The sequence below is a fragment of the Ochlerotatus camptorhynchus genome, unplaced genomic scaffold (assembly GCF_037179485.1).
Source record: "Ochlerotatus camptorhynchus isolate MF236.1 unplaced genomic scaffold, CSIRO-AGI_Acam_v1.1 ptg000702l, whole genome shotgun sequence".
NCBI classification, from domain to species: domain Eukaryota; kingdom Metazoa; phylum Arthropoda; class Insecta; order Diptera; family Culicidae; genus Ochlerotatus; species Ochlerotatus camptorhynchus.
Window position 1 is genome coordinate 144,694 of NW_027041178.1, and position 20,484 is coordinate 165,177.

The following is a 20,484-nucleotide window of genomic DNA, read 5'->3' on the forward strand; positions in this document are numbered from 1 at the left end:
GCGGTATAAGAGGTGAGGAGTTGAGTTGAGCGTTTTTGAAATTTTTCCTGGGACATTCATTGTGCTTTTTGTGTCTTTTTTTACCTTTATATTGCTCAAACGGCATTTTCTAGTGCTCTTTTGTGACGTATATATTGCTCAAACAGCTGGTTTTAGTGCTTTTTGATTTTGTTTAATGGTACCTTCTTCAATGAGACCCACATTCGTTAATCTTTTTTATCGACACCGCCTTTGTTAGCCAAGACACAGTATCATTACTTATCGCTGTCTTGAAAATACCATATGGAAATTAATCTGGGTTATTGGCTCATAGACATTCAATTTAAAAGAAAATTTCCTGAATATCATTGGATTTTTTTTTATTTTATATTGCGCAGTGTTCGTTTTTAACTGCTCATTTTTACTTTCCTGCATGAATTATTTTCTTTTCTTTAAGAACGATTCATATTTTACGATGGCTCATCCTCATGTTCAAGCATACATTTATCGCCTGGTTTCTGGAACTTTTTCAGTTTTAAAAGATATTTTAATTTTCTTTTTGGGGAAATAATCACGATTTTACAGCATATTGGAATTTAAACAGTGATAAGTGTGCGCTTTGTGCAGGACATTTTAGATTTATTTTTCGCAGTTATTCAATATGAGATTGCTTATTTTGCCACTTTTATGGGAAAATATGTTCAACTGAAGGTGACGTAGCTGAGTTATTTAGTGCTCAAATTTCCTAATATAGTGGAGATTCATCCTTATTTAATTGAGCGTATTATATTTACTGTTGCCCTTTTTGCCATTTTCACCGCTCACATTCAATTTATTAAAAGAAGCTTTTTATTTGTTTATTGCCTTTTTCTTCATTTCTATTGCAACTTTTTTTTTGTTTATTGATGCACCCCTGTAGTATTTAGTGGCAAATTTGAGATTTTTTATTGCTCACTTCGCATTTTTTATTGATGATTAATTGTGCTGCCGATTCTTTTCGCCTACCGTGGATTTAGTGCAAGTGTTTCTGTTTATAGGTCCACTGTCCACACCTCCGTTTCGGCCATTCATACAACGAAATTGTGACAATTAAAGGGTTGCATAGTGTGACCTTTCCATTAGGGGGAGCGGTACGTCATGGCAAGTGCTGCACTGGTGGTGGCTTCTCATCACATCACACATCACAGGATAAAAACACTTGTAATTCGCTTTCCTATTTTAATCTTTATCCCCCTTAAACATTAGCACTCATTATTACTTCCAAAAAATCAGACATTTACATTTTCATTGTCAAAAAGAAACTTAAATTTAAGTAAGTGTTTTGCTTTTCCTCCTCTTTTTTGAAGGCTTGAAATAACTAAGTAGACACTAGTGTCGCGGGGTTGAATACTTTTCTATGTTTGTCTACGGAGGGGGACGGGAGGGATTTAAACATTAGGAAAAAAAAATGTCTACGTAGTTACAGCCCGCTACTATTTCGAGAGTAATCCTACTGAAAGTTAGTCTCATCGGCCGCGTACCATGTATCTAAGGAGCTGTTCATAAACTACGTAGACAGTTTAGGGGAGGGGGCGGGGATTTTCAACTATCCATACAAAAAATGTATGAACAATTGTCTACGCAGGGGGAGGGGGTAGTTAATGAATAGCCCCTAACGATAAGACAACCGCCGACCTACAGGTAAGCTCTTTTATAACCTCGCAATCGGCTCATCTCTCTCTGTTCACTCAATAGTCAAGTCATAGCACGCAAGTACGTGATTGGTTGTATGCGGCCAAAAAGTTTGATCAATTTCCAATACTTTACTAATGATTAATTACTATAATCTTTATATCAAAAAAATCTTACATCAACTCTTAATCAAATGGAGTAAAACGAATTTAAATCCATAAATAAATGGCCAAATTATAAGGGTTTAAAACCTGACACAATTCTGTTGCACACTTTTTTTGATTTGCGTAGTCCTACGTCAAAAAAAAAAAGTTTGAGGTTGGTGTACAAGACACGACCGCATTGTTGACGTAGGATTACGAAATTTGTGTTCGATTTTCTAGTCTGCACTCTCTGTACTCTGTATTAACGGTTCGGACGTTTTCAAAGATATCGCGCAGCAGAAGAATTCATACGATGAGGGTTTCTCAGTTTATGAAAGTGAAACGGAATAAATTTAACCCATCGATAAGACTACAAATAGAACATAATTTATTTCCCTAACACATTATTTGCTTTTTGTATCATTTTCATGTATTACGTGACAAATTGAATGGGTGAATCATGGGTTACTCTATATAAATTCTATTTTAACTTTTTTCTGTATTGAACTTGGTGGCGTGATAAGTTTTAACCTCCGAAATCGTACAGAGCGTAGACGACATCCATGGCCGTGACGGTTTTGCGCTTGGCGTGTTCAGTGTAGGTGATGGCATCACGGATCATATTTTCTAGGAACACGTTCAGCACAGCTCGGGTTTCCTCATAGATCAGACCGGAGATACGCTTGACACCACCACGTCAAGCTAAACGTGGTATGACAGGCTTAGTAATACCCTGCACTGATAAATTAAACTATTCCCATTTTGCTTAAAATTTATTCAATTTGACATTAAACTCAGTTTAATCATATCGAATGATTAAAAATTAATCCTCTCTTTCTAAAAAATAAGCAGCTGATATTAATCCCAGTTTAATCATGGTTGATTAGATTGTAGATTATCTTTTTTTGGATATTTTTTAATCATTTTTGATTCTATTTTAAATTTTTTTGATTGTATTTTAATCTTTTTTTATTATATATCAGTATTGAAAAAGAATAAAATGTAATACTGGAAAGATTATTTCGATTTTAATCATGCATGACTACTGTCAAAGTAATCATGACTCGGACACAATAAGGTGAAGCGGGAAATTGCATACTTTTTAAGCTTTTTTGATTTAATTTATATTTGAGTGTGGATGTTATCACGCAGAACCTTCTCAGACCATGGCATCACTGCGCAGATGTAGCCACCATGATAATGTTGACAGGCTACATAGCAAATTCATGAAAATGAGCATTCATTAAAAAAAAAATATTTTGTATTAAAATCTGGAAAACTCGAAGATGCTCAGAAGTCTGATTGGAATGAAGTTTTCCTAACACCATTAGAAAGATGTATTGAAAGGACGTTTTGTAGGTTTGATGAAAATTATGAATTAATGCTCATTTTCATGAATTTGCTATGTAGCCTGTCAACATTACCATTATCATGCAGTGGCAACGTCTGCGTAGAGCTTTTACGGCAATTTCCCAATATCGACAAAGCTGCATTACCATGACTGTATATAGCCAATGGGAAGCGAGATGGACCGGCAGAGCTGGTTGTCTATATAAGAGGTTGCTAACTACGCTTTTGGCTTAGTTTCGATTCACCCGTTCAACGACAAACAACAAGCCTCAATGACTGGTCGTGGCAAGGGCGGCAAAGGTCTTGGAAAAGGAGGCGCCAAACGTCATCGGAAGTTCTGCGTGATAACATCCAGGACCTGCCATCCGTCGTCTGGCTCGACGTAGTGGTGTCAAGCGTGTCTCCGGTCTGATCCACGAGGAAACCCGAGGTGTGCTAAAGGTGTTCCTAGAAAATATGATATATGATGCCGTCACCTACACTGAACACGCCAAGCGCAAAACCGTCACGGCCATGGATGTCGTCTACGCTCTGAAGCAACAGGGACGCACTCTGTACGGTTTCGGAGGTTAAAATTTATCGCCAACGTAACAAAACGGCCCTTTTCAGGGCCACCACGTTCATTTCAGAAAAGAGTTAGTATAGAATTTATATAGAGTATCCCCTGCTTTCAAGTTTGGTTGCAAGATTACAACTCTGGAGAGCAGCGGCGCCCGTGGTGTAGTTGTAAGCGTACCACCAGGCCTGGGTTCAATCCCAGTCGGCGCTGCCGGGAAATTCTACATCTCTGATCAGGGAAGTAAAGCCGTTGGTTCCCGGACTATGAGTTGATGGGTCGATAGGTAGTGTCCAGGTGTGGCTAGCATTGGTGCTCAGCACGGAAAACAAATCCAGGGGAAAAAACGGATAGCATTTTGTGTTGTCGTTGGGGGCGTGTGGTTCTGAATTGGCAACACAATGTTCCGCAATTGCATCCTCCCTTATCGTACACGCCCGAAGTTCGCAGGCGAATGTCACTTCGACTTGCTTCATCTAGGAACCATTCTCTGATGACTGTGTTGGGGAAGCAGCACATGAATGTACGTAATTGGTGGATTTGTTAGTTATTTCGAAGCTTTTGGACAATGCTTGACATTTACCACTTTTGACGTTGGATAACGTCTTTCGGCAACATACGGGGGTACAAAATTGAAAACAGTCATTTTGGATGCGTTACGAAAAATTAAAAGATTTTGAACGATAATAACTCAACCGTCTCTCTATAGATTTACGAAATAAAGGCATCAATCGATTGGAAATATTTCTAGCAATTTGCTGAATGTTTCAAAACTATTGATTTCAATCTGTAAACTATTGAAACATGGTTAAAAGTAAACCATTGTCTAAAGATGGTGAAAATCGATTGATTTTTTTTATATTCTTATACTTTCTCCAACCGAGACATCAGATGCGAGTATCTGACACCTCTGATATTTTCTGTTCTACTATATAAGCGTCCAACAAGGTCGCCCGTTCCATCATTGTCTATCCGATCGTCGACCCAGCAGCAGGGCAGCAGAGCAGCAGTACCAGAGCAGCGGAAGCAGAGCCTGGGGGCGAAAGGGCAACTACGCCGAGTGCGTTGGTGCCAGTGCTCCGGTATACTGGGCCGCCGTCATGGAATGCCCAGCTGCTGCAGTTCTCAGTCGGTCGTATTCACCGTCTGCTCCGCAAGGGCAACTACGCCGAGCGCGTTGGAAAAAAAGAGTTTAACGATTAATTTTCTAAAGTTGAATTTTCGCAGAGCCATATTTTACCTTGAACAATAATTTTAAAATTCTTAACAACGAGAATCTTGAAAACATAATAAAATTTACTTAGAAATTTACTTATGTTATTTTCTAGTGAATTGGGCAAAGACCTTTTCACTTTGATATGAAAATAAAGTGAAATTCATTTCCAAATCATATACCGGACCCGGCTGTGTTTGTTTACAAAATCTCGAAAACAAACCCCCGAACGTGTTCTACTTCGTTACTTAACCTAGACAAGAACGGAACGAACGATTTTAAATTTTAAAGGTCACTTCAACTCTTTTGAATTATTGTGGTGGCTCTGAAAAGGGCCGATTTTGTTAAGATTTAGACGGGGTAATTAAGCGCGTTCTCCACGAATACGACGAGCCAGCTGGATGTCCTTCGGCATGATAGTGACCCGCTTGGCGTGGATGGCACACAGATTGGTATCCTCGAACAGACCGACCAGATAGGCCTCGCTAGCTTCCTGCAGAGCCATAACAGCTGAGCTCTGGAAGCGCAGATCGGTCTTGAAGTCCTGGGCAATTTCACGGACCAGACGTTGGAAAGGCAACTTTCGGATCAGCAGTTCGGTGGATTTCTGATAGCGACGGATCTCACGCAAGGCGACGGTGCCTGGCCGGTAGCGATGGGGCTTCTTTACTCCTCCTGTGGCTGGAGCGCTCTTGCGAGCGGCCTTCGTTGCCAACTGCTTGCGAGGAGCCTTTCCTCCAGTGGACTTGCGAGCGGTCGCTGAGCCATTTTGTTGGTTGTGATGTGTATTCAATGAAAGCACACTGTGGAACAAAAAATAAAAATCACTTCCATTCTGTTTTATAACATGCGTTTGCTGTGTTCAACCAATCAGAAACGATGAAAGAACAAGAACACAACAACTAACCAAAAGAATTTAACCATCGAGTAGGTATAAAACAGCCAAAATTTGAAATTTGTGTTCACTTTTGTTTCAACCTTCATCGACGTTACAATTGTCCTACTAGAAAATGACTGGACGCGGCAAGGGTGGAAAAGGACTTGGCAAAGGAGGAGCCAAGCGTCACCGAAAAGTGTTGCGTGACAACATCCAGGGCATCACTAAACCTGCAATCCGTCGTTTGGCTCGTCGTGGTGGAGTTAAGAGAATTTCCGGTCTCATTTACGAAGAAACCAGAGGAGTGCTGAAGGTATTTCTGGAAAACGTTATTCGTGACGCCGTTACTTACACCGAACATGCGAAGAGGAAGACTGTCACCGCCATGGATGTCGTTTACGCTCTGAAGCGGCAGGGACGTACTCTGTACGGATTCGGGGGTTAATTTAGTATCATCGACTCAGAACAAAAAACCGGCCCTTTTCAGGGCCACCATATAAATTTAAAAGGTGTTTTAGAATTGACTTTCTTGCCAGAATGTGAAAAGTTTAAGTGATGTGATGGAGCGTTCATCAATCTGCGGTTGTTAAGCTTAAATCAACGTAGGTCCTGCTGGTTACCGCTACTAATCCAGTACCGACAATATTCTGCATACATTTTGGTGTGGTAGTTCCAGATACGTCGTGCACTTCCGGAATCGAGAGAAGAAATTAATGAAAAGGCCTGAGTTGTCCGAACGCGCTTTGGGGAAAGATATCGCAAAAGAGTTATTAAGGAATATTCCTAAAATATAATATACACAATTAAGTACAACACATAACAGACGTTATCCAACGCCAACCCTGCGGTCGTATCTAGTATACAACCCTTCCAACTTTGTCAATAGTTTCAATTTGAAAATCAACAGTCGAAAGCATTGTTATCGATGCGTAGAAATGTTTCTGATCGATTGATGATAAAATTATTGAAATTGGTCCAGGGGCAACTAAGTTTTTAACGTTCAAAATCTTTCATACTTTCCTTTTTTGGTTTTTATAAAGTGTACCCCCATCTTCCCGAAAGACGTAGTCCTACGTCAAAATTAAGCACCCTAATGTACATATATCAAATTCGCACCACACTGCCGGAAAGACCATAACTGTGCAATGTTATATGGGACTTCTATACAACATGGAACCGCTATGCGTTCACCGGTGGCAGTATAGGCTATGTATGTAATTCTGCTATGTTACATGCTACTGATTTCACGATCAACAATGCCCATGCATACTAACACTACTATCATGTAGGGGTAAATTTCCCCTATCTGATGGTAGTGTTAGCATGCCTGGGCGAGCTACCAATTACGTCAAATCGACGATTAAATGCATTGTTTACAAAAGCTGATACGTCCCTTCGAAACAGTCGTCGAGAATTACTTTTATTATAATTATAAATAGGGATATTCTTTATGTTACATATAAAACCGGCTTGATGGTGCAGATTTTAAAATTAAGCACTGTAAGGGATGTTATATTTTTCGAGTGAAGTAGTTTCATTAATGAGATTGTTACTGTAGGGGATGCAAAGTCGACATCTTCCTATTTGAACCATTTTCACCTTTTTTTTGTATTTTAAATATTTAATAATAATTTGATTGAGTAGCCCTTGAGCTTTTATCCTCCGTAGAATCATCGAAAAAAAAAAGCTTTGAGAAATTACAACCTTTTTAAAATATCAATCCCATACCTCACCGTGCACAATTTTGAAATCTACACCATCATCCTTTTTTTCAAGATGGCCCCAAATGCTCAGTTTTGATGTCCTATTACAATTCTTGACTTTTATTATTTTGCCTACAACCCAAAACACGAACTGAGCTTAAAATGATTCAAGCTGCATTCTTCGTTTGCTTCCTGTCATGGTGCTGTGCAACATTAGCGACGTCGAGCTACTCGCACTAGCAGGGTGGAATAAAAGACAAATTTCAAACAACTTTCGAATTCCAACTTTGGCGCATACCCTGACAGTTATCCTCGCGTACCAGCATTAACTAGACGGGAAGGGGTTGTAACCGTCAGTTTGCCGACAATACATGGGGATTCAAATGAAACGAACACACGATTACACGGCTGGGTTACGCTCGGCAAAAAGGGATTTTGTGCGCTTTTTCAGGCTATCCGGTGAACTCCTAGCAGTTGACAGACAGCCACGTGGCGAACAAAAAATGGATGCCCTAGATGAAACATTTTTGTGCGCTCTGAAACTGGATCTACAATACAATTCAGCGCATCGAACTCTACGCACTGTGTAAAAATATGCGGCAAATTTTAATTATCAGAGTGGTTCAAACTATCCATTAACTCTTAAAACGCAGTCCGTTCAGATCCAGGATTGTGATTGTGCAGCTTGGTCGAAAACCGAATATTAGACCATTTAGTCTTATGAATTAAAACTTAACGTTTTCCAGGGTTCTTAACATAGTTTTTCCGGTTTAATATAAGCTAGGAACCTTGGCATGGTTGATTTAATTTGATACTATATATGCCCCCAAGGGGGAATGATGTAAACTAGTTCTGAAAAAAAAAATGAATAAATAAAAACATAAAATCCAATGAAGAGTCCTCAGACTCAATCAGTTGAAATGTAACAATAAATGTAGTAGTAGCCCCTCAAAGTATTTTTTCCAGTACTGGTTGATTTAAGCTATTAAACATGCTATGGCATTATATTGTATGTACAGCAATCCATTTTGTATGCTCCTACTGGAAGATAGTATCAGCTCTACGTAGATGTCGGTACTGCATTATGACAATAATGTTGGCAGGCTGCATAAGAAACTCATGTAACTGAGTATTTAAACACAATTTTTATCAAACCCGCAAAACATCCTTCCAATAAAACCTTCGAATTTCGTAGGAAATCGCTATTTTGATCAGACTGATGTGCGTATTTGGTGATAGATTTTCACACGAAATCTTCATTACATTTCATCACACGCTACATCGTGCATAAAATGTAATCAAAGTAAATTTCCTTAATTGCTTAAAATAAAGATGATTTTTTACTATGATATCACTGTGAAACCTATCTAGAATCATTCTAGAGTTGATTAAATAAAGTAGTTGTGTTTACCACCGAAATTCGTGAGTATCCAAAAAATGGCCCAAAAAGTATTATTATGAACTATTATTGCATTATGTTTCAAGTTGATTCATTGTGTAATTTCACGGATTTGGATCAATCGCGGAGTATCAGTCATTGATATGTGCAGTCAGTCTGAGCTTTGTTAAGCTTGACTTTTCATTCAACCGGTTTGGAGCTAGCGCTGCACCTCCTGGACAGTAAATTCGCAATGTTTTTGTTGTTGTTGATATCCGAAAGAAGGCAGTCTGCCGCGTGTGATTAGCAAAAAAAAACCTGTTCAGTTTTCTTGAAAAATCTATCCAAACATACATAATATATATATAAGCCATTCCAAAGCAAAACGATTTAGTGGTTCTAAAAATTTCGTTAAAATTGGTAGTTTCGTTTAGGAGTTTCTGTCGAAACAAAATTTGGACAACTTACGCTTATAGCTGTCTATTTGCCCTTCCAATACGAAGGCCAACAAAATAATTTTCTCAAGCGCGACTTTCAGAAACTTACCTGTAATAGATCTAAATTATTCATTATTGGTGATTTTAATGCAAAATACCGCTCATGGAATAATGCGCAAAACAACTTCAATGATTGTTCTACAGGTTATTACACTATTTAATATCCAAACAGGCCAAAATACTTTTCTTCAGCAAGAAATCCCAATTTGGTCTTAACTGATTCATGTCAACTTTGTAGCTAATTGGTTACCAATTCTGACTTCGGTTCTGATCACCTTCCAGTAGCTTTTGAAATATCCCAAAAAATAATTTCTAATCCCAACAGCTCTACTTTCAATAACCATAGAGCTCATTGTAAGCAATATCGAACATTTATGGAATATGGAATATCATCACTGCGTCCTAGCAAGAAGTACGGTCGACTTGTTTCGCGCTCCGTTGTTTTGGAAGTTTTCTCGGTATTCGCTTGATATAAATTATCAGTTTTTTCTCACTAAGTGACTCCTGGCATAATTCCCGGTAAATTGATCGAAAAGTGAGTTTTTTTGTAGTAGAAAGTGTCATTTTCGGAACGATTAATCCGTGCTATTGGTAATTCGCAAACCAATTTGGGCATCATCGTTGCGTGGTCACGCATACGCGCTCGCGCATACCCGCTCACGTATCATCATCATCGAATGTGAGCACCCGTTTCTACATCTACATCGTTCATCAATCATCGTGCGCCTGTGTGCGCTGAGTACCGAGCCTCGATCAAGTGCACCACAGCGAAGGTCATCCACGCAGCGCGTCTCTTCCAGCCATCTGTGTAAACGCCTACACATATAACGCTCGGTGTTAGAAGTATAGAATTATCAGATAAGTTTTTGTTTTTTTTGTTTCTTTTCCTCCTCCATTAGTTAAATTTTCATTTTGTATTTCTGTGTTTGTAGTGTTTTCTGTGTATTGTGTCTGTGCGTTCAGTGGGAGAGCGTTTTGCGCTCCCACTAGTTGAACAAAATGGATGTTTTGTCAGAAGACGACATGGATGACCATTCATCTCAGAATAATGATGATGTCATCCCTGGTTCGTCGTCTCAGTCTGTCAATGGGCAGGATGAGAAAAGCACCAGATTGCGGGCCTACCCGAATGACTCGACTGGCCCATGGGTTGTCTATTTTCAGCCCAAAAACAAACCCTTGAATGTTGTTCAAATATCTGACGATCTGACAAAGCGATTCTCTGCCGTGACCGAAATAACGAAGGTTAGGCACAACAAACTTCGTGTGACCGTCGCTAACCTGAAACAGGCCAATGAAATTGCTGTTTCCCAGTTTTTCACACTGGAATATAGGGTGTACATTCCAGCCTCTGATGTGGAGATCGAAGGCGTGGTCACTGAGGCGAGCCTGAACCCCGAGATACTGGAGAAGCAAGCGGTTGGCCGATTCAAGAACCCCTTGCTTCCTCCGGTAAAGATACTGGCCGTTCATAGAATGAAGTCAGTATCGCTCAGCGAGGGTAAAAATAGTTTTACCCCCACAGACTCGTTTCGGGTGACCTTTTCTGGATCTGCCCTTCCTCAATACATCGAGCTGGGAAAACTTCGTCTTCCTGTGCGGTTGTTTGTACCTCGGGTCATGAACTGCCAGAATTGTAAGCGGTTGGGACATACGGCCTCCCACTGCGGCAACAAGGCACGCTGCTCCACATGCGGGGAAAAGCATGAGGATGGCGCCTGCGCAGCTACTGCACCAAAATGCGTGTACTGCAATGGAACTCCTCCTCATGCTCTCTCGTCGTGCCCGGCGTACAAACAGCTCGGGGACAAAATTAAACGCTCCCTTAAGGAACGTTCCAGGCGGTCTTTTGCAGAAATGCTTAAGACAGCCAAGCCATCGACCAACGAAACAAACCCCTTCGCTCTTTTGTCAGATGACGAGTCTGGCTCTGACTTGGCTGAGGAGGGAGTTTCTTTCAGTTTTCCGGAAGGTTCTGCCCGGAAACGAAAACGCATCCGTTCGCGGAAAGTTGCAGATCAAGAACCCCAAATCAGCTTGCCCAAATCAAGGAGTGGTGGAAAAAAGGAGACTTCTACTCCTCCTGGATTCCGCAGAACTGATTATACCCAGGATTTTCCACCTCTTCCGGGGACATCCAAAACCCCTGATGCCCCAATTTTAAGAACAGAAGCCCCTTCTTCATCTGGGCTGTTCTCATTTGATGACATTGTGGACGGTATTCTCAAATACCTCAACATTTCTGATCCTCTGAAAAGCATTGTCCTTACATTGCTTCCCACTGTGAAATCCTTCTTGAAGCAATTGACTTCAAAATGGCCCCTTCTTGCAGCTATCATCTCCTTCGATGGATAATTTTCCAAACGAGGTCGGGGATTTGATCACTGTTCTACAGTGGAATTGTCGAAGTCTTATTCCGAAATTAGATTCGTTCAAGTATTTAGTCCATAACAATAATTGCGATGCATTTGCCCTCTGTGAAACATGGCTCTCTTCAGAAATTGATCTCCCTTTTTTTGATTTTAACATTATTCGATTGGATCGTGAGGATTCACGTGGAGGAGGGGTACTTTTGGGGATCAAAAAGTGCCATTCCTTCTATAGAGTGAATCTTCCCGAATTCCCCGGTATTGAAGTTGTCGCATGTCAGGCTACCATTAAAGGTAAGAGCCTTTGTATTGCTTCTGTATATATTGCTCCTAGAGTCTCTGTTAATCGCAAACAACTTTTCGACATATGTGCGGTACTTCCCGCTCCATGGTTGATCATGGGAGATTTTAACTCCCACGGTACAGGCTGGGGGGAGCTGTACGATGATAACCGTTCTACTTTGATTTATGATCTCTGCGACAACTTCAACATGACAATACTTAACAATGGAGAAGTAACACGTTTGGCTGGTCCATCCTCGAATGGTAGCAGATTAGACCTCACCTTTTGCTCCAATTCACTATCGTTGGATTGCACTTGGCATGTAATCCAGGATCCGCACGGTAGTGATCATCTGCCGATCAAAATTTCGATTGCCAGTGGGTTCAACTCGTCAGAATCCGTTAACGTCGCGTATGATCTAACCCGTAACATTGATTGGACTAAGTTCCAATCCGCGATAGACGATACAGTATCGTCAGTGGAAGAGCTTCCGCCGTTGGAGGAATATAATTTCCTCTCTAATCTCATCGTCGGCAGCGCACTTCAAGCTCAAACACGACCGGTGCCGCGATCGTCTATTCGTAAGAAAACACCATCGCTCTGGTGGGATCAACAATGCACGGAGGTTTACCGTAAAAAGTCCGACGCGTTTAAACTTTTTCGGAAACGCGGAACACGCGAGCATTTCAACGCATACACATCTCTTGAACGCGAACTCAAGAGCCTCATCAAGGCCAAAAAACGGGGTTACTGGCGGCAGTTTGTAGACGGATTGTCGCGCGAAACGTCTATGAATACGCTTTGGAGTACGGCGCGAAGAATGCGTAACCGGTCTACTAACAACGAAAGCGAGGAATGCTCGGATCAATGGATTCTTAAATTCGCGCGAAAAGTGTGTCCGGATTCCGTGCCGTCGCAGTTGATTCCTCGCGAAACCGCGAATTCGGTAGACGAAATCAGTCAGCCTTTTTCAATGGTGGAACTTTCACTCGCTCTCCTTTCGTGTGGCAATTCTGCCCCGGGATCTGATAGAATCAAATTCAACTTGCTGAAAAACCTCCCAGACGTCGCTAAGAGGCGCATGTTGAACTTGTACAATCAGTTCTTGGAGCTCAATATTGTTCCCGACGATTGGAGACGAGTAAGGGTGATAGCCATTAAAAAGCCTGATAAACCCGCGTCGGATCACAATTCGTATCGGCCCATCGCGATGCTGTCGTGTATTCGGAAATTGATGGAGAAAATGATCCTTTTTCGTCTCGACAAATGGGTTGAGACGAACCACCTTCTTTCAGATACTCAATTTGGTTTCCGTAGGGGTAAGGGAACGAACGACTGTCTCGCGTTGCTTTCCTCGGAAATTCAGTTGGCTTTTGCTAAGAAAGAGCAAATGGCTTCTGTGTTCTTGGATATCAAGGGGGCTTTTGATTCAGTATCCGTTGAAGTTCTTTCAGAGAAACTCCACGCTTGTGGATTGTCTCCATTAATGAATAATTTTTTGTACAATTTGCTGTCAGAAAAACATATGAGCTTTTCTCATGGAAACTCTACAGCTTTTCGATTTAGCTACATGGGTCTCCCCCAAGGCTCATGTTTAAGCCCCCTTTTGTACAATTTCTACGTTAGAGAAATTGATGTCTGTCTTAGTGACAATTGCACGTTGAGACAACTTGCAGATGACGGCGTAGTGTCTATCACAGGGCCAAAAGAGGTTGACCTGCAAGGACCCTTACAGGATACCTTGGACAATTTGTCTACTTGGGCTATTCAGCTAGGTATCGAATTCTCCACGGAGAAAATTGAGTTGGTCGTTTTTTCTAGGAAGCATAGCCCAGCACAACCGAAGCTTCAACTTTTGGGTAAACCGATCACTCATTCCATGTCTTTTAAATATCTCGGGGTCTGGTTCGATTCCAAATGCACCTGGAGATCCCACATTGAGTATCTGAGACGAAAATGCCAACTAAGGATCAATTTCCTTCGATCAATTACCGGAACGTGGTGGGGAGCCCATCCACAAGATCTTCTGACGTTGTACCGGACAACGATTTTATCGGTTTTAGAGTACGGTAGTTTTTGCTTCCAGTCGGCAGCTAAAACGCACATCATCAAGCTGGAACGGATCCAGTATCGTTGTCTTCGTATCGCGTTAGGATGCATGCACTCGACTCATACTATGAGTCTCGAAGTGCTGGCGGGCATGTTGCCACTATCCGTCCGTTTTTCAGAGTTATCTCTTAGGCTCCTCACCCGTTGCGAAGTAATGAACCCACTGGTGATCGAAAATTTTGAGAAGCTTCTGGAGCTAAATCCTCAAACATGTTTTATGACTTTGTACTACCTATATTTAACACAGGATGTCAGCCCTTCAAGAAATATTCCCAATCGTGTAATCTTCTCCGATTTCGGCAATTCAGTGAATTTTGATTTATCTATGACGCAGGAAATCCGCGGAATTCCAGAGCATCATCGTCCTATGATTGCTCCGTCATTATACGCTGCAAAGTTTGGCCATGTTGATTCTGCAAGAACGTTTTTCACAGATGGATCTCTAATAGAGGAGTCCGCTGGTTTTGGTGTATTTAATGAATTTCATAGCGCCTCTCGAAAACTTGAAGCTCCTTGTTCTGTGTATGTGGCTGAACTGGCAGCAATTCACTACACTTTGGAAACTATTGCTTCACTTCTTCCAGACCACTACTTTATTTTTACGGATAGTCTCAGTTCTGTCGAGGCTATCCGTTCTATTAGGCCGGTAAAGCACTTCTCGTATTTTCTCTTGAAAATACGAGAACTGCTTAGTACTTTATCCGTGCGCTCTTTCATCATCACCTTCGCGTGGGTCCCTTCGCATTGCTCAATTTTGGGCAATGAGAAGGCGGATTCACTTGCGAAGGTGGGCGCTATGGAAGGCGACATTTATGATCGACAGATCGCCTATAGTGAATTTTTCTCTATTTATCGTCAGCAGTCGCTCGTTAGCTGGCAACATCAATGGAGTGAAGGGAGCTTTCGACGATGGCTACATTCAATTATCCCTAAGGTGTCGAAGTTTGCATGGTTCAAAGGGTTGGACTTGAGTCGAGACTTCATACGCGTGATGTCTCGTCTCATGTCCAATCACTATTGTCTAAACGCTCACTTGTTCCGTGTGGGGTTGGGAGACAGCAATCTCTGTGAATGTGGACAAGGTTACCAGGACGCTGATCACATCCTTTGGTCTTGTGCGGAGTATCGTGGAGTCAGATCACATTTTTATGATTCCCTTCGGGCTCGAGGTAGACAACCTAATGTTCCAGTTCGGGATATTTTGGCTAGACGCGATCAGGAGTTTATGAAACTCATATATGTTTACTTTAAAGATATTAACCTTAGATTGTAAGTTTGATTAACCTTGTGCTTAGTTTGTATTTTGTACGTGTGGGTTTTTTTTCAATGTTTGTTTTCAAGATGAATAGAAATAATTTCATGCTTTAGGATTAATTAAATAGTTGTATCGTAAACCACATTTCAAACCTCCTTCTTCCCTTTTCCCATCCAAAAAATTGTAAATCTCCACTAACCTCGAGATAACCGCGAGTACTCGGTCCAGTTCCTTTAACTTTAAATTTAAGACAGTAATAATGTATAACGCAAAGGATAACTCGGCTCTGTAAAGTTTATTCGATTGAGCCTGTACAAATAAAGTAATTATAAAAAAAAAAAAATTTATGGAATATTCCTTTGCAAATCAAAGATGATGTTAATTATGCTCTTCAATCTCTGACCTCTTCTACAATTGAACCAAGAGCTGCCTCGGTACCAAAACACGAGGTTTAATTCGATTCAATTGTAATAGACGACGACCTTCAGCCGACGATCCGTCTGAAAATTGTCCCAAGGAGGCAATATCAAACAACACGCGATCATGCCATGAAAGTTGTCTGGCGGGATTTGCAAAAAATAGATGAAAATGCGATTTTTTGCCCTGAGGAACAAAACTTATGAAAATAATGTTTCTAAATTAGACACGAATTCCAAACCCTTTTTTAAGCTCACAATTTTTGTTTTAAAAAAACCTAAAAGCCTATTCCAGCACTTAAAGAAGGTGGTAAAATTTTGTTCAATAATTCGGATAAAGCTTAGAAACTTGCTAGGCAATTCGGAAATTCCCATAATTTCAGTTTGAGTCTTACTAGTCCTATTGAGAATGAGGTTGCTCGGGATTATCTGAATATTTTCTCTCTGGATATATTTTTAATAATTCATGGGGGACTGATTTGGACGAAGTAAGATCTATAATCTATAAAAAGCTTCAAAATATGAAAGCTGAATTTGGATGAATGAATTATCTATACCCTCATCAAAAAACTTCCAGAGAGTATCTTGTCTATGTTGATAAAATTATTTAACAGATATTTCCATTTGGCATACTTTCCTGATAAATGTAAAAATGTAATAGTTGTTCCAATTTTGAAGCCGGATAAAAATCCAGCTGAACCTTCTAGCTTCTAGTCCAATATGTTTGCTTTCATCAATAACTTTTTGAAAAGATGGTTCACATCAATACGAACTCAATTTATGTAGATAAACTGTTTGGATTTCGCCATGCATTTAACTACAGATCAACTCTTAAAAGTTACCAATTTAATTCGTTCAAAGAAATCTGAAGGCTGTTAAACTGGAGTTGCTCTTCTATTAAAAGCATTCGACAGTGTTTGACATGAAGGTTTTATTGCCAAATTGATAAAATTTAATTTTCCACTCTTTATAGTGAAATTAGTTCAATTATAATTATTTAACTGACAGAATTATGCAGGCAAATTATCGAAATTCCTAATCTGAACAACTGTTGGAGTAAGAGTTCCTCAGGGTAGCATTCTTGGGTATATATTTATTGTACAAATTATTTTGATCAACCTTGATCAACTTTCAATCGCCACGGCCGGATATTTTCGATGGAAGAAGCAACAATCTAGCATCTTATTCGACGAAGACGGCAGGAAACATTTGTGAAGCCGAGTTATTTACGAAAGAGAGTGTCGATGAAAAGAATCGATCAATATAGATAGGACCTATTGAAAAGTGACGCGAGATTTGTTTTCCAATACTACCGAGACTGAATAAAATTTTCGTCAATTTTCTCATTTTCTGGCAGATTTTTTAGGTTTTCCACAGGAAACTATGAGACAAATTTACTCATCGCTGAGTTCCTGCACTTCGGTGGGGATTGGTAATTGGCGGGCGTTCTAGAGACCTGAAAAATGGACAAAACTTACTTTTATGAATTGGACCTTATTCAAAAAAGATTTTTGTTCTATGTTAACCTCTTAAACCAAAAAAAAAAAACCGATTTAAAAATTAAAAAAAAAAGTATCTGAAAAAAAGTTGATTTTCACTGTTTTTTTGTTCTTCACTTTAGGCAGATCTGAAATTATTTATTGTTAATTATATCTTCTTTCCTTTATTTAACGTCGGTCTCTGTTCCGCAATCTAGTGCCAATCACCGACGGACATCGATTGCCATCCATTGACGGCAATCGAATGTGCAGGAAGGCAGCTTCCACACCTGTGCAGGATATCGCACCCATTCAACACACATGGACCGGGACCAACGGCTTTACTTCCCTTCCGAAGGAAGACGTGACCAGAGATTTTTATGCCTCAGAAAAATCCCACCGACCTCGGCTGGGATTGAACCCAGACCCATTGGGGTATAAGAAAGCAGTCACGCTTACCACTACACCACCGGCGCCGGCAATTCACCAAACGATTATTTTCAACAGCGAGCAATGAATATCGCACATATAATCGCATTCTTTACAAGAGCTACACAAGGCGTGTGCAGTAGACTGATGCAAAAATTGAAATTTTTGCTCCACAGTGCTTAAACGGTTCCAAATCGGGTCCTGGTTAGCCTCCTAAAATTTGAACTACTTTAGTAAGAAACTGATTCGGCACAAACCATTTCAAGTTTATATGGGAATTACTATGGAAAAACTTATGTTTTTGTTCATATCTATCTAACAATTCACCACATCACTATGCTTTTAAAAATCATAGCAGTGATTGTAGAAAATTTTCTCAGCTACAACTTTGGTGAAAAACACTTTTCAATCAAAAGTAAGGAACAAAAGTTATTAATGATTCAAGTCACTGATGTCTTATAATTATGCTCATTCAACTGTTCAGCAGGCAACATTGGTGTTTGTGGTGCGAAGAAAAGAGCACAAATATCATGGCTACTATGTCACACTGCAGAATACAGTGTTGCTAACAGAACAGCTGCTTGATCATGCCATAAGATTATCAATCTCTTAAACAATTAATAACATTTTAATTTGACGTTTGACTGAAAAACGATGTTCCGTAAAGTTGTAGCTTAGAAAATTTCCCGTAAGAATAGTTATTGAAATTTTCGAAAAAGCAATATGGAAAATTGGTAGAAGACAATGAACAAAAAGTTTGGTTTTCCCATAGTAATTTCCATATAAACTTCGAATAGTTTGTGCCAAGTCAGTTTCTTTCCAAATGAGTTTAAATTTTGGGAGGCTAATCAGGACCTGATTTGAAACCGTTTGAGCACTGTGGAGCGAAAATTTCAATTTTTGCATCAGTCTAGTGTGCAGGCTAATTTACGGTTTAATCCAAAGCAGTTCTGGTCATTCGTGAATACCAAACGAAACGAGTAGGGGCTACCAGTCGAAAAGCATTTTCAATGACACTACGGCTTCGTTGTCCCAAGTTGCTGAAGCGGTGAGGGACACTCCCAGTGATGCTTTCAATTTTTCGGTTATCTCGGTTACAGTAGACCTCGTCGAATCCGCCATCAAGAAGCTGAAATTTTCTAATGCTGCTGGGCCCTGACGGGATCCCTCAAGCATCCTGAAGCGATGCTGTTCAGAGCTTACAACACCGCTTTCGAAGCTATTCAATATTTTCATTACAGCAGGAGGAGTTCTCTACGCGTTGGAAATCGTCATTCATGTTCCCGATCTACAAGAAAGGAGACAAGAGAAACGTCAAAAATTACCGAGGGATCACATCACTCAGTGCCTGCTCTAAAGTTTTTGAAATCGTCATCAACGACGCATTATTCTCTAGCTGCAGAAATTACATTTCTCCTGACCAACACGGTTTTTATCTCAAGAGATCAGTTTCAACAATCTAGCTCCGTTCATTTCTTTATGTCTTCGGAGTATGGAAGCTGGAGCGCAGGTGGTCAGTTGTATATACAGATCTTAAGGCGGCATTCGACCGGGTTGACCACTCCATACTGCTAGCTAAACTTGAAAAACTCGGTGTATCCTCGGGTTTAACTCGTTGGTTCAAGTCCTATCTGACCAATCGGGAACTTAGTGTTAGAATCGGATCAGAGCAATTGGACTATTTTACAAACAGCTCCGGTGTTCCTCAATGTAGCAACTTGGGACCATTGCTATTCTCGATTTTTGTGAATAAGGTAGGACTGATCCTCGCAACTGGTTGCCGTTCGTTCTACGCGGATGATGTGAAGATCTATGTGATTATTCGTAGCTTCGCCGATTGCTTGCAGCTTCAGCACCTAATCGATACTTTCGAAGAGTGGTGCTCAAGAAACTATCTCCTGTTGAATGTACAAAAATGTAATATTATCTCGCAAGCTGAAACCAGTGACATTCAACTATACGATAAATCACCAACTTCTGCAACGTGTGGACAATGTTCGTGACCTAGGAATCACGCTGGACTGCGCCATGGTAACATTCAAGCTTCATTACTCGGGCATCGTTGCGAAAGCTAACAGGCAACTCGGGTTCATTTTCAAGATCGCTGACGAGTTTCGCGATCCTGCCTGTCTAAAAGCTCTATACTGCTCTCTAGTGCAATCGATCTTGGAATTCAGCTCAGTAGTATGGTGCCCGTTATCAAGCAGTTTGGATAGCGAGGATTGAATCTGTTCAAAGGAAATTTGTTCGGTATGCCTTTCGTTACCTTCCTTGGAATGACCCTGTGAATCTTCCGCCGTACGAAGATCGTTGTCAACTCCTGGGTCTTGAAACACTAGAACATAGGCGGACGATTAGTCAGCCGTGTTCGCAGCGAAAGTACTTATTGGTGATATCGACTCTCCAGGAATCTTGGCTGAATTCGAAATCTACGCACCCGAACGAGTTCTTCGGTCGAGGAGTTTCCTCATCTTGGACCTCGTGCTGTGACCTACAGCTTGCATGACCCAATACGGTTCATGTCTGGGCGTTTCAACGAGTTTTACGAGTTTTTCGACTTTAACTGTGCAGCGGAAACCTTTCATCAACCGTATTCAACGCTGACTCCTGAGAAGGTGAGTAGCTGTCCATTTAATGTACACGTGAAGGATTGTGCAACCTGCTTATGTTCAACTGCATGACTTCTACCTGATTCACGGAGAACTCTATGCCATAGGAGGATAACTTTTTTTATGCTATAGACTTGATTAATGTTCGTTGTAATTGTATTGTATTATT

The 20,484-nt window shown here is 40.6% G+C and overlaps 2 protein-coding genes across 2 annotated transcripts; one reads left to right on the forward strand and one right to left on the reverse strand.

Annotated features, from left to right (window-relative positions):
• Positions 1-5,276: 5,276 nt before the first annotated feature.
• LOC135714728 (histone H3-like) lies at positions 5,277-5,836 on the reverse strand. Its single transcript, XM_065238114.1, has 2 exons — positions 5,820-5,836; positions 5,277-5,715 (listed from the first exon to the last, which is right to left on the reverse strand). The coding sequence occupies exons 1-2, from the start codon at positions 5,834-5,836 to the stop codon at positions 5,277-5,279; spliced, it is 456 nt and encodes a 151-aa protein (XP_065094186.1).
• An 86-nt stretch (positions 5,837-5,922) lies between these two features.
• LOC135714727 (histone H4) lies at positions 5,923-6,286 on the forward strand. The gene has a single exon (XM_065238113.1). It carries the CDS (start codon positions 5,923-5,925, stop codon positions 6,232-6,234), a length of 312 nt encoding a protein of 103 aa, XP_065094185.1. The 3' UTR covers positions 6,235-6,286.
• The last annotated feature ends 14,198 nt before the right edge of the window (positions 6,287-20,484 follow it).